This window comes from Hydra vulgaris, chromosome 13 (assembly GCF_038396675.1).
Source record: "Hydra vulgaris chromosome 13, alternate assembly HydraT2T_AEP".
Lineage (NCBI taxonomy): Eukaryota > Metazoa > Cnidaria > Hydrozoa > Anthoathecata > Hydridae > Hydra > Hydra vulgaris.
The window spans coordinates 7,073,419-7,088,923 of NC_088932.1; the positions used below are offsets into that span (position 1 = coordinate 7,073,419).

The 15,505-nt window shown below is 28.3% G+C and overlaps 1 protein-coding gene across 3 annotated transcripts in view; it reads right to left on the reverse strand.

Moving 5' to 3' along the window:
• LOC100198158 (cubilin) overlaps window positions 1-15,505 on the reverse strand; it is an 80,736-nt gene that overhangs the window by 64,921 nt on the left and 310 nt on the right. For 2 of the 3 annotated variants that reach the window (XM_065816843.1, XM_065816841.1), the window contains exons 2-6: window positions 15,062-15,415; window positions 14,554-14,958; window positions 12,858-13,658; window positions 12,465-12,782; window positions 7,964-8,389 (exon numbers count right to left, since the gene is read on the reverse strand). In XM_065816843.1, the coding sequence (XP_065672915.1) occupies window positions 7,964-8,389; window positions 12,465-12,782; window positions 12,858-13,658; window positions 14,554-14,958; window positions 15,062-15,415 (2,304 nt within the window). The remainder of the gene's footprint in view (window positions 1-7,963; window positions 8,390-12,464; window positions 12,783-12,857; window positions 13,659-14,553; window positions 14,959-15,061; window positions 15,416-15,505) is intronic. The other variant, XM_065816842.1, reaches the window with a different exon arrangement.

Sequence of the window (15,505 nt, forward strand, 5' to 3'; positions counted from 1 at the left end):
AAGAAGTAATTTTTCTTCTTGCTCCATTATCGGAAAATAACTGGTTAACACTTTGATTTTTTTTGTTGGTGGTTCATCTGGTGTGTTTGAAATAGTAGATGGTGTGAGGTTAAATTTATGGACAAAAACTAAGTGGGGTAATGGAGAGTAAAGTAACAGAAAGAAAGTGGAGACTGGAAAGTAAGTCAGTATGGAGACCTTTCATTGAGCCACCTGCAATTTTTAAAATCTTTTTTGCAGTCGGTATACTTACATATCATTATCTGCCCTTTTTTGTCTCGTAAGAAATGTTTCCAAACCGTAGAATTACTTTTTTTGTCATATTCCATGTAAGAAGCCATTATAATTTAAGAAAATTTACTGTTTAAATAACCAGCAATTTTAACTTAATTAAAACTAGTACTATAAAATAGTCACAAACAAAAATCGTCTATTCGAGAATTTGATTGCAATTTAACAAAAAATAATAATTCAGGAATTCTCATTATGAAAGTAGTCAAATCTCAACCAAAGAAATTTTAATTTAAAAATGTTCAGCTGAAAACAATTTTAAAAAAAAACCCAGGATTAAATGCTAAATTCTGGGATTTTGGGATTGTTAAAAACTGTGGAATCCCAGGATTTTGGGATCCTGGGATTCCCAACCCTAATCTAAAGTGAAGTTGCATATCAACCATTTTGTAAAAAAAAGATTTTAGTAGGTTTTACATAAAAACCTTGGTAAAATAATTATCAGGCTATCGGGATCACTTGAAAGTGATCATGATCGTCTGACTTAAATCCCAATTAACATGTTGACCCTCAAGTGAAAGGCTTTAAGTCTACAATTCAAATTCAAAACAATTCAAACTTAAGCATTACACATTATATATTAATAATAAGGCTTGTGTGTGTGTGTGTGTGTGTGTGTGTGTGTGTGTGTGTGTGTGTGTGTGTGTGTGTGTATATATATATATATATATATATAAACAAATTTACTCTCAACAAAGCTGCAGAGAACAACTAATTAAAATAGGAGTTTAAAAAACGAGGAAGAAAGCTGAAGAGCAAAAAGTGATTGACAAAAAACTTAAAAGACTAAAAATTAAAAAATAAATGTTTCAGATAAAAAAAACTAGATAAGTCAAGTGAAATTTTTTTTGTGTGAGTTTTTGGTTGATGGAACAAGTGATGATAGCTTGCTTGAGCATCGACCTTGGTAGCATTTGTAGAAAAGAGAAAGAGATGTAACCTTAAGACAGGAACAGTGGCTCAAACTAGACAGATAGAGCAGATACCATTTTTTAAAAGGTGGTTACATTCTTCTTTGGATAACTTATACTTATACTATATTTCAAACTAGACAGATAGAGCAGATACAGATAGAGCAAAATTTACATTAAGTCTTTAGACCTTGTCTAGAAGTGAAAAGTCATCATTAGAAGAACCAGCCCAAATATGGCAACAGTATTCCATACAGGGGCAAATAAAAGATTTGCAGAGGGAGAGAATGGAACAAGGAGTAAGAATTCACAATAATAAGAGGCAATCTTAGCAAATGCTAACTTTGCAATAGATTGTATATATGGTAAGATATATATACAATAGATTGCATATATATCCATAAAATTTATTGAATAACAATCTGAAAAGATGCAGAGTAGAATTCTTAATAGAAGTCATTCATGGAATACCAGCAAAGTGAATTTTTTTTAGAAATCGCTAATAAAATTTCTAAGAAATCAAAAAATAATGATTGTCAAGACTGGTGTATATAGTTTTACCAGTACATAATTTTAGAAAATAGATTAGCAAGGAAATCAAAAATAACATCAATAATATATATAAGAAATAACGCAAGGATGGATCTTGTGGTACTCAAGAAATTACTGGAAATGAAGGATAGAGGTGTTTGTGCGATCTCCAGATTTTATAAAATTAGAACCACATATGTCATTTTTCTGCAGAAAAAAAATAAGATTCAGTTAATTACTTAATTAACTTTTAGCGTTCTATTTAATTTCTAAAATTTAATTTAGAGATAATTTAGAGCGTAATAAAGAGAGTTTTAGACAAAAAAAGTGAAAACAAAAATTAACTGGAATTAAATGTTATCTAGACAACAAGCTGTTAAAAAGTTTATGATATTTAAGAAGAGCAAATAACTGTAGCAACAGAAGCAGGAGTAGTTTGGATGCCTAACAATGGATTAACATGTTTCTTTGAGATGACAGGAAAAGTGTGGCCATTAGGTTCTAGAGATGAGTTAGAGAAAAAGTTCTTTGCAAATAGCCTTATCCTGGGAGAGGTAAGAAGAACAGGTCCATGTGGAATGTTAGATATGCATTTATTAATGATACTGTTAAAGATTTTTCAGAAGTCTTTAAGAAAAAACTTATGAGATAAAATACAAGACTTAATAATCTATGAACAATGGTCTTCAGTGTCAGACAGTACTCTTAACCTTGGTTTCTTGGAACAATAAAAAGACGATTGTTCTCCAGAGAGTTGTTTTTTATTAAAGAAGATGAAAAAAATGATTACAATTTAAAATAGCAGCTGCACAAAAAGGAGAAATCTCTCCCCTCCCCCTCCTCCTCCTCCTTTTAATGTGGTAAAGTGAGGCTTGACTTAAAACCAACAAGAAAGAATAAAAGCTACCATGCCTGCTTAAAGCCATGAGATTATAATGGAGGCGCAATTTTTAACAAAGAGAGACAAAATTTATCAGCCTAAAGATTATCATGAAGAAAATCACAAAAGAATTCCTTAAAGTAGTAGCAAGAAGGGTAATGCGTAGTCTTATGTAGATTCTTAAGTAACCTTATGTAGAAGTTACATCATTTGATGTTTTCTATTATGTCAGATTTTATTCTACTGTAATTTTTGATTCTTTTGTGAACAAGTTTTTTTTTAATGGTTTTTTATGTATTTAATAGCTGATGACTGCTATGTATGGCACAAAAACTCTAAGTACTATTAAAAATGTTGTTTTAAACAAAATTTAAACATTTATTTCCAACTTGCTGACCACTCTACTTAAGTTCATCTAAAAAAATGAAAAAAATAAATTTAAGATACTCAATCAAAAACAATCCTATACCATCAGAAAAATACTACAAATTAAAACTACTCGAGAAAACTAAATTGTTTTTGAAAAAAATGATATGGAAAAAATGAGATGAAAGCATTATTTCTTATCAACAACAATTAAGCATATAAAAACAACAATAACTATATAAACTACAACAATAACTATATAAACTACTGGGCATGAGGTGGGCATTTGGTTGAATTAATTCAACCAAAAGCCCACCTCAAATAAAAGAAATGCCTTTTTTCAATAAAAATGTAATATATCTATTTAAAACAATAAAGTTTAGAAAAGTTAAACTAGATAATATAAAAAATCATGTAAAATTAATACAAATGTCTAACAAAACTTATATAAAAGCAGACAAAGGTCAAATATGTATAAGTTATCCAAAGAAGAATGTAACCACCTTTTAAAAAATGGTATTACTGCCACCTAAAAGAAAGTTGAACCAAAATTAAAAGACAAATGAAATAAAGAAGGGAAGCATGTTTTACAAAACCATGATTTTTATGATAAAATCAAGGTAATAACCCTACAGTACTACTTTTGAACATAGCAAAAATAAGATAAAAATTATTTTATCAAAAATTAACAATAAACTTAGAAGTAAGTTATTTATTAACCAACGGCAAAACATTTTAAATGTCACTGACCAATGAGCTCAGAAGAAAATTATTTATTAACCAATGGCAAAGCATTTTAAATGTCACTGATTTTTAAAAATTAAGAATAAACATCTTTAAAAATTTTAGTTTTCAACAACAATGGTATTTATCCTTCAATAAGTGAAAAAAATGCTCAACAATGCAATCAACTTTGTCGAACAACATCTAATAATAAATACTGAATACAAAACATTAATAAGACACGCAAGAAATCTTTACTTTTAACAACGAAGAAGTGTGGATTAAGAAAAAAAGGTGGACTCTTTGATGTTACAATGAGTGCTTACGATGGTGCTGAAGTATGTACTTTTCACAGTAATAGAGATGATTTTGGTCTATATCATGATGACGGGCTAACAATATTTAAAAACAAAAATGGCCAGCAAATGAAAAAAATCAAAAAAACTTTTGTTAAAATTTTTAAAAGAAATGATCTTCTTGTTTCCATCCAATGCAATATGAAAATTGTTAAATATCTAAACATATTTGATCTCAATAATAATTCTTTTCAACCATACCGTAAATGCAACCATGAGCTGACTAATGTTCACTGTGATTCAAACCACCCACCTAATATTATCAAAAGACTTCCTTGAACTCTTGATGTGAGATTATCTGCCATGACAGTAAATGAATCTGTTTTCTATAATGTTATCCCACCTTACAAAGAAGCATGAAAAAAGTCTGGCTTTAATTGCAAACCAAAATACCAAACTCAAGTTGCCTTGAATAAAAACAAAAATAGAAAACAAAAGTCATATGGTAAAACCCTCAATTTAGTCTCAATGTGGAAACAAATATAGGAAGTTGTATACTAGCATAAATTAAATTGCACTTCCCATTAAACTACAAATTTCACAAATTATTCAACAAAAATCCCATCAAAGATAGTTATAGCTGTATGCAAAATGTAAAATCCATAATTAGTTCATATAACCACAAGATTTAGCATAGTGATACAAATTTGAATACAAGAACTTGCAACTGCATTACAAAAACTGCTTGCCCATTGAACAATCAATGTTTATTAAGGAATATTGTTTATCAAGCTACTGTAATTGATGAAAATCCTAATCCTAAAGTAAAAGTATACTTTGGTATCAGTGAGACAGTAAAAAGTGAAACTTCTATTGTATCTTTTGATACCTGATACTATATGGTTATGCCTTTTATTATGTCAGAACATTTAATTCTTTTGTAAATGAGTTTTTTTTTATAAAAGCTTTTTTAAATTGGTTTTTTCTAACAGTTTTTTATGTATTTAAAAGCTGATGATTGCTGTGTATGGCTAGAAACTTTAAGTCCTATTAAAAATGTTGTTTTGTATTTACACAAAATTTAAATATTTATTATTATAATGAGCTAATTACCTATTATTATAATAATGAACACGATTTTATCTCCAAGAGTTTTTGTACTATTTTAATTTAATACATAAACAATCAATTATATATATATATATATATATATATATATATATATATATATATATATATATATATATATATATATATATATATATTATATATATATATATATATATATATTAGGGTGGTCCTTAAAACAACTTTTTTTTAAAAAATCTGCTCCCACCCCTTAAATGTGTTCTATATAATACGAAAACACTATGTTTAAATTTTTTTTGAAAAAAACATATTTATAGAGGTCCCCCAAGACCCTTTAATATTTAACGGGTCCCTAATATTTTCAAAAAAAATGTTTCTCAAAAATAGGTCAACCTGGTACTCAAATGAAGCGCAATTATATAAAAATTTCAAAAATATTATTCATTTTAAAAAATAAATTTGAAGTTTAAACTTATTTATCACAATTATCATGAAAAATTCACTTATTTCATTTTTTGCTAAAAAACAAGATTTTTACGTAGTAAAACCTAAAATAACTTTATTATTTCAAAATGAATGTTATTTTTAAAATTTTTATATAATTTCGCTTCATTTGAGTACCAGGTTGACCTATTTTCGAGAAACTTTTTTTTTTTAAATATTAGGGACCTGTTAAATATTAAAGGGTTTTGGGGGACCTCTAAAAATATTTTTTATTCAACAAAATTTTAAACCTAGTGTTTTTGTATTATATAGAACACATTTAAAGGGTGGGAGCAGATTTTTTTCAAAAAAATTGTTTTTAGGGCCACCCTAATATATATATATGTGTATATATATATATATATATATATATATATATATATATATATATATATATATATATATATATATATATATATATATATATATATATATATACAGTGGTGGCTCAAAAAATTAGAGCCACCTCGAATTTAGACAATATTTGAGTTTCGACTGTGAAATTAATTAAAATACATACGGATGTCCAGTTTTTGTCATTTCGCATTGTTAATTACTTTGTTTTGAACATATTTTTACAATGACAACACTATTGAGCGGTTTAGAGTGAAGTTAGTTGCATTATTGCAGAAGATGTCACATTTTAGCACGTGTTGTACTGGGCGATAGTTGTGTTTCTGGCAATTTTTATTTGTTGATTTTATATTTTTACACCAAAATTTGTTTATTATATTTTTACACCAAAATTTGTTATTATAAGTTATCATTATTTTACAACTTTTTTATCATATTTAGGTAAATTTTGCTATTTTTTAAAATAATAGGTGTTTTTAAGGTATGGGCAAAGAGAAAGATATTTCTCCCACAAAACTAGGGCTTATTTAAGGATATTTGTCGAGTGGAAATCATTCCAACAGGCAAATTGCCAAGTGTGTAAATGTTTCCAGAGCAACAGTCGATAGGATTAAAAGAAAACTGGACAATAATCAATCACTAAAATTGAATAAAAGAAAAAATTGTGGACGAAATCGAATTACAACGCCTCGCACCGAAAGAAAAATAAGGGATATTGTGATAGAAAATAGAAGAAAATCGAAAAAAGTGCTTAAGGAAATCATAAACAATGAAGGTATAACAATATCCCTTGCAACACTTCGGAGAAGAATGGCGGAGCAGGGGTTTAAGGCCTGTAGACCAGCCAAAATACCAAGGCTCACCCAGGCAATGAAGGATAAACGTCTCCAATGGGCTAAAAATCATCGCCATTTTACCACTGATGATTGGGAAAGAGTAAGTACTCAGTTTCTCTTCATAAATACATTAAAATTTAAACGAATACCATATTAAAAAAAAAGAATATAAGTATTTCATCAAAAATATTAACCCAATTTTGAAAATTTTAGGTTTGCTTCTCAGATGAATCCACATTGGAAATTCTAATGGATAAAACTAGTTTCGTCCGAAGAAGGACAGGTGAAATGTTCAATGAAGATTGTCTTGTGGAGAGGGTGAAGCACCCGCTAAAAATTATGGTCTGGTCAGTCATTAGCCAGGGTACTGGAAGGTTATACATTGTAAAAAATACAATGCGGCAGGACCAGTACATCCTAGTCTTGAAGGAAAGAATGATTCCTCAAGCGATGGAGTGGTATCCAAATGGGAACTTTACCTTCCAGCACGACTCTGCTCCATGCCATAAGGCAAAAACTGTAACAAAGTTTTTAGAGGCTGAAAAAATCCATGTATTACCCTGGCCAGGAAACTCGCCCAACCTAAATCCCATAGAAAATTTATGGGAATTGTTAAAGAGGGATATAAGTAAAAATCTTATAACAAATAAAAGAGATTTGATTGAAAAATTAATAAATGTTTGGCACCACAGCGAGGAAATAAAAAAAAATTGTCAAAACCTCATCAAAAGTATGACCAGAAGAGTTGAAGCCATAATTGCTGCAAAAGGTGGCCACACTAAGTATTAGTGATTTTGTGTACAATATTTTGTATATCTTATTTATTTTTCCTAAATATACGTTACACTTCTATATTTTTGTCATTTACTATTATTTATATCCTATATTCCCAAAATAAATAGTTGTAAATTTAACTCATTACAAAATATAGGGAAAATTAGCTTCAGAATATGAAAATTTGTAAAAATGTTGGGTGGCTCTAATTTTTTGAGCCACCATTGTATATGTATATTTTTTTTCAAAATACTTTCTTTTTGTTTTCATGTAATTTTTTTTTAATCAAATCCATACTCTAATGAACTATTCTGAAAGTATTTATTTTTTATCTTTTTTTTATAAACACTTATTTTTATATTTTATAAAAATTTAAAAATTTGAAAATAAATATAACTTATTTTAACTGTAAATTAATAATTTAATAACCTTCACTGATATCATCTACATTACTAGTAAAGTATGTAAAACTTCCATCAACAGATTGTGTTGTGTCTTTCCAAAACGCATCTTTATTTTCAATGATAAAGATATGCTGCGGACCAACTACTATACGCTCTCTTTTACTATTTACTTTTGGGCTGATTTGAACAGATTCAGAAAACTGAGGTCCAAAACCTTTAAGGTAGTTAACACTGCCATCTTTTTTTAAAAAATATATCCCATCCCATCCAAAAGCCATGCTTTGTATATCATACAAAATACTTGGTTTTGGAATAAAAAAATTTTTATTGACAGAGTAAAATGTATTTGATTTATCATTGTATAACCACATTTCACTGCCAAAAAATGAAAACAATTGGCTAAAGTATCCAGGAACTGTAACTTTCCAACCATTAGGTAACATTTTAAATCCTAAAAAGTAAATTTTATTATAATTTGAAAAAGTAAATATCTGATATTATAAATTTATTAAATCTTTATAAACAAACAACAACAACAGCAAAAACAACAACAACAAAAACAACAACAACAAAAACAACAACAAAAACAACAACAACAACAACAACAATAACACCAACAACAATAACAATAACAATAACAACAATAAGAACAACAATAACAACAGCAGTAGCAACAAAAAGCAGTTAATCATTGCATTGTTTATTTTGATGTTGTTCAACATTATATTGGACACTAGACAATAAATTTAAATTTATTTAATGAAATTTATTACATGTTACTAAATATTTATTACATATTATTATGATAATAATTAACATATTGTTTATATAATTTATATTTTATATTTATTTATTTTCATTTCGAAAAATAGATTCCCACCATGTTCAACATGCTCAACTTGTTTCTCCTCCAAGGTTTGTGTTTATGAACTATACAGTTAAAAGAAGTTTATTACCACAATAAAAAAAAAAACCTCCTTGACTCTAGTGGCCTCTTCAGCCCACAGTGGGCCAGAATTCACTTTTACTGGACAAAATTCATAACTTATTTAATATTAGGGCTATATTGACTAAAATTAGGATGAATAATAATATGATGTCTGCGCTTCTTATGAAGGTGTTGTTTTTTTAATTCGTTGCTATGGATACCTAATTTTGGGTAGCAAAAACATAGTTTTTTTTTCAGATATTTTTACAAGTGCTATGTTCACCAAATTTTACATAAGTACCAATATGAGGTCACGCTTTTTAAAAAAGTAAATTTTTTTTTTTATTTAGTTGCTATGGATAACTAATTTTGCTTAGCAACAGCTAAATTTTATTAGTTGTATATGTTTTATTTGTGCTAGGTACACTATTTAGCAGGTGTTTTATTATGAAATCCTCCCTTTGATCCTCGCTCGCGGAAAGCAAAACTTTTTTCAGTTTAATATGGTTAACTAGTGTTATTACACGTGCTATTACACGTTGCTGGATAAACTTGGTTCCCTGTAAAAAAGTTATTCTCTAGCTTAGTTAATTAGTTTTTCTAATTAGCAGATTTTACAAGCGTCTACAGAATTTTTCAAATTTGTATGGGTATTATTGTACCCATGCATTCACGAAAATCTTTGACAATGTATGCTACAAGTAGTACAAGCTTAATAAGTGGTAGGTTATTTAATTTATTTATATTTATTTATATTTAAAAATACAAAATAATTATGTACAATATAATTCAGGCGAAACCACAAAATAAAAAAATGGTTTTCTTTTAAGAGTTGCACAACACCATCTGGAAAATTTTCTTTTTTAGGGTGCTTAGGTGATCGTAAAGCACTGATTGCTGGATCGGATGAGCACATAAAACGCCGTAAAAGGTCTTCGTTTGTCTTTAAACGCGAACACTTCCTTGAAAAAAATTCACGGAATTTTTTAAAGTCTTTATTTCGTGCTTCTAAGGCCTCTTCACTCATCATCCTAATTGGCAACACCATCTCATCAACAACCTGCCACCCATGTATCAAGATTTTGTGCAAGCTCTGTGGCATGTAGTACCAGGGATAAAGTTGTATAAAAAGCTGTGCTGTTTCTAAGCATTAGTCTTTTAATTTATCAGCATCAATCATAAAACCAGATGACAAAGTGTACAGCACAACATATATCCTTTTAATTAAATGCACATCAACATTGATAATTGCTGCTGTTTGTTCAGCGTTTCTGAAGAAACGTCGGGCAGTATTACCATTATTTGATGATCCAGAACCACCAGACCTAGGGATATCAATCACCAGCCTAACTTCATTTCTGAACAGAGATTGAATTAAATTATTTTTAGCTTTAACTTTTTCTTTGTCTGCATCTGACCTTAATACCCATTTATTCACTTCAGCTTTGTAGCCGACTTTTAACAAACACTCCATTCTACGAATCCATGCATGAAGTGTTTACAAGCCATACTTCAATTCGGTCGGAGTTAATGGCAAATTGCAAACAATATTAAGTTGGTTCATTTGACTTGGCATTGAACCACAAACTGAGCAGCACTGACTTGAACTAGTAACTGTAGATAATGCAGTGGCTATTTTTCCATCTATCATGGTAGCATCAACTTTGTGAAGAACAGTTAAGTTTTTATACTTAGGCACAGGAGTTGTAGTTAAGTTTCCAATAGCATTTTCAAGAAATTGATGCTCTGCATTCATTACATCAGTTGTCTCCTTTACAAACCTAAACCGCACAATTCGGCAGTACAATGTTGATGACGGATGTGGATTTCTCCAAACAATCTTCCCCACTTGACCAGAGAATCCTGTCAATTCAAGTGGTACAAAGCAGGTAAGGAACAAACTTGCTTCTTGGAAAAAGCTTCTGTTTTCCAGCTCATCAGTAACTTGTGTATAAATTTTTTGTCCAGTTGACCCCTCAAAACCTACCTTTGAGCGCAGAATTAGCTTATCAAAAACAAACGAATTGATAACATCATGTTGTACTTCCAACAACCGCATCACAGAATGATCTACCAATGCTTGGAAATTGATGCCTGCAGAGTAATATTTTGCTGCCCATGATTCACGACTAGGCAAACATCTCTCTTTTGCCTCACGTACATCATTGTATGGTGGATATAAATTACTTTTTTTGCTTTTCGCATTGTTTCTTAAGCGCTGATATTGAGATTTGCTCATCTCATTATCTAACAAAAGAGCTAACGCTTCTTCAGATGTATTATCAGAATGATCTAGTTCAGCATCTTTGTTATCAGCCAACTTTATTGCTATCTGAGCATCTTTTCTTCTACCTTCTTTCCACAGGTGTGTGCCACTAGCAAACAGCAGCTCACAAGAATTTGAAGCTGACAAAGTTGCAGCTTTTCTTTTCTTTGTTTTTGAAGACAAATCTTCAAATGGTAATGTAGGTCGAGTTGTTTGTTTTTACTCTCCTTCATTAATGAATTAAAATAATTTTCAAGCCAAGCTGAGTTCTTCCTAATAAACTTTGCATCGGTTCGTTTACTTCGAGTCCATCTTTTACCATATTCAGAAAAAAATAAATGAAATTGACTCTCAAACTTTTTACCTTGAAACTTCAAATCATGTTCTTTAATAAAGTTGTATACAAGTATACTGTCTTCTTTTTTATGTATTGACAGACTGTTGAGTCTGATAAACTGGTGAATTTCTTGTGAAGTTTGTTGTTTGTACTACGCTTAGTATGAGTAAGATCGTATTATATGTTTTCCGCATTTTTGAAAATTTTGTGCAAATAAAAGTTTTTGAGCGCAATTACAGATTTTTTGTCAGGTAAGAGAAGTTCAAATGTGAAAGAAAACCAAAGTGGCACCTAGTGGCAGCCATATTTATGAAATTATTAAAGAAAACATATATAAGCTTCAAAATATCTAGGTATAAAAGCAAGATGTAGCAATAAAAAAAAAAACTTTGTCAAATAAAAGTCAAAGTCATACAATAAAATATAAAATAATAAGCGTGTTTAAAGTTGCTGCAAATATGTTAATTACATACCAATTTTAGTCAAACAACTTTTAAAATCCAAATATTATATAGAGTTATAATATAATATTTTAAAAAGCGCAATATTTTATGTAAATGTTATTTATTTCCATCAATTTTTTAAACAACATTTTTCTCTTTATAATTTTTTTTTTCTAATTTACATTCGCGTCTACTTCAACCACATCATAAGTATATTCATTAAAATTTTAAGTGTATATAAACGATTTTAAATTGTTTTATAATATCTATATAATTGTTTAAAACCATTATGACATTAAAATTCTGACTTTGGTTTTTATACTTTTGTCCAGTCACTGGCCCACTGTGCAGCCATGAGGAAGTGAACAAGATAAAAAAAACACACACAGACACACAAAGTGTAAATGGAACTATATATACTATATAATTGTTGAAGTGAAATTTAAGAAATATTTTAAAGATATACTTCAAGCATATCAAAAATATAAATAAATGTTATTATATGGATGTGTGTGTATACACAACATAAAAATGCTGTTCTTCAAAACTTACTTTTTCCAAATTTTAACTGAAAGGTGTCACTCAGTAAAGCTGTGTTCATTTTTTTATATTCTATATATGCACGACCTCCTTCCATAGTGATAGAATCTTGTGATTGAAAAGGTGCACAAATTTTATTTTCATTGTAAATAATGGCACCTGTAAACACCTTGACAACTGATGCACAACTATTTTGATTTGTCTGAAATGAAATTTCCATATCATTTTTATCTGATGATGTCACCAACCATGTGCAAACACTTGTAGGTTTCTGCTGGTGGTTAAGTGTAAGTGTTTGTATTTTCTCATAAAATCCAAAGCATGACGAAACTAAAAAACAAAATGAAAAAATTTACAAATAAGTAAGTGATTGATATATTTAAATAAATAAAAAACAAATATTACTTGTTTTGGAATAAACATATTGCCCTACGATTGCAAATAGAACTGGTCCTGCTGAAAAATCAACAACCTTGCGACTATTTAGCAAATAATCTTGATTGTTTAGTTCACCAGTTTGTTTAAAATTGTGCAAACCATTTCTGGAAGCATAAACCACGGAACCATCAAAACCTGCAGAAACTTTTGACATACTATATGTATCCCACTTAATTTTTTCCCATGAAGAAATCCAAGAATATAAATCTGATTGAATTGCTGAAGAATAAAACATTTGCCATTTATCATCTACCATTTTTACATATGTTTTTAATGGTGTTGATAAAATTGACTTCACTTTAACTGGAATGTGTGTCCAATCTGTTCCTAATGGATTCTGAGGAGAAATACCATTTCGCAGATACAATTTATTTTCACTATCTTCAATAGCATAGACAGTGTGGGCAGGAGATGCAGATTCTATTATCTTGGCACGAAAGTTTGAAGAAACTTGTACCCATTTGTTTTCGCTGTGAAGATAATGGTAAGGAGTTCCTGTATTCTCCTCAATTGCCCACACTCCTGATTCCCCAACAGAAAGATCAAAAAAGTTAAAATTTCCCATTTTTTCAATTTTGAAGTCGCTACTCATGGGATCAAAAACTCCATAATATGGAGTTTGACCTTTTGCCCCTCCTAAAATCCAGATATCTATCTTATTCTCTCTAGGATATGTGTCTATTTTTGTTGGATTTTCAACTTTATAGAGCTTAATGAAATTATCTTCTCCTTTTTTTTCTTCTATTAGCAGAATATCATTGATCTCATCTGTTAAAAGAAATTATAAAATATATACGTATATATATATATATATATATATATATATATATATATATATATATATATATATATATATATATATATATATTGGCATTATATATATTGGCATTATATATATATATATATATATATATATATATATATATATATTGGCATTATATATATATATATATTGGCATTATATATATATATATATATATATATATATATATATATATATATATATATATATATATATATATATATATATACCGAGTCGAAGATAAAAGTTAGATAAGTGTTTTTTACTAATTAATTATTGCTCTGTTCTTTAAGAACATTGAGCACTCTATTTGTAAAATACACTAACATAATTTACATATATATATATATATATATATATATATATATATATAAATTAGTAGAAAATCACTCAACTAAAATTTTTTTCATTTCATTCCAAAATGAAAAAAATTTTAAGTGATTTTTTACTAATTTATAATTGCTCTGTTCTTTTAAGAACATAGAGCACATATATATATATATATATATATATATATATATATATATATATATATATATATATATATATATATATATATATATATATATATATAAACATATTTTTTTATTTAATACATGAATAATATGTTTGCCTACATTTTTAACAACCTTTTTTTTTTAGTATTTAATGATAGATAAAATTGTGCAGTTCATTACTTGTAATGCTATTCAATTTTAAATACAGATTTATAAATAAAAATAAATAAATATATATATATATATATATATATATATATATATATATATATATATATATATATATAAATATATACATATATATATATATATATATATATATATATATATATATAAATATATATATATATATATATAAACTTACCTAGTCTAACTAAGTATTCTCCATTGCTATCTTCTATATAAACATCATTTCCTACTGAAAATATCCTCTCACCAAACAAATTATCATTTAAAACTTTCCAATTATCAAAGCTGCTATCACTAAACATGCCCTCCCATAATGCAATTCTTCCATCTGTTTGTAGTCCATAAATTTGACCATTTTGTGTGACTGTAAACTGCTTAAAATTATTGCTAATAGGCATATAATTTAAAGGATTGTTTATTTTTGGAATAAAATAAGATATTGGTGGAAAACTAGATCTAACAACAAAGGTTCCAAGGTAAGGATGACTGACAGCCTCATTAACCGGAAACGGTAGTTTTATTTTCTTGAAATTGAAATCTGATAAAGATGAGGTGAATAATGTATTTTCTTCTGTTAATACTAAAATAAAAATAATCTCAATTATCATCATTATCATAATCATCATCACCACCATCATCATCATCACCATCACAATCATCATTATCATCATCAATTACATTACCTGTAATAATGCCATCAGATACAAACATTGATTTTGGCTTAGCAACATCAAGAAATGGGTGTTTAACCCAGTTTTTTTCTGATAAGGGTAATTTATCAATTAAGGTTGACATAATATGTCCTTCACTATTGATAATGTAGATCCTTTTGCTGTCAGTAGCAACAAATTTGACTCCACTCATAACAAGGTTCAATAGATCATTAGAAGACTTTTTAGACATATAAAGTTTACCAAATGATGTAAAAAACCAAGAAACTTTCATACTTTCTATAATATTAGTAATTCCTTCTAAACCAAATGTTGAAGTAAATCGTTTCCATCCTCCTAGAAATGCTGGAGTTAAAGTTTCAACTACTAGTAAAACAAGAAAATTGATTTTTAAAATTTTTCTAAAAAAATTACAAAATTATTTTCATTTATTATTAAATAAACAAATAAAATTTG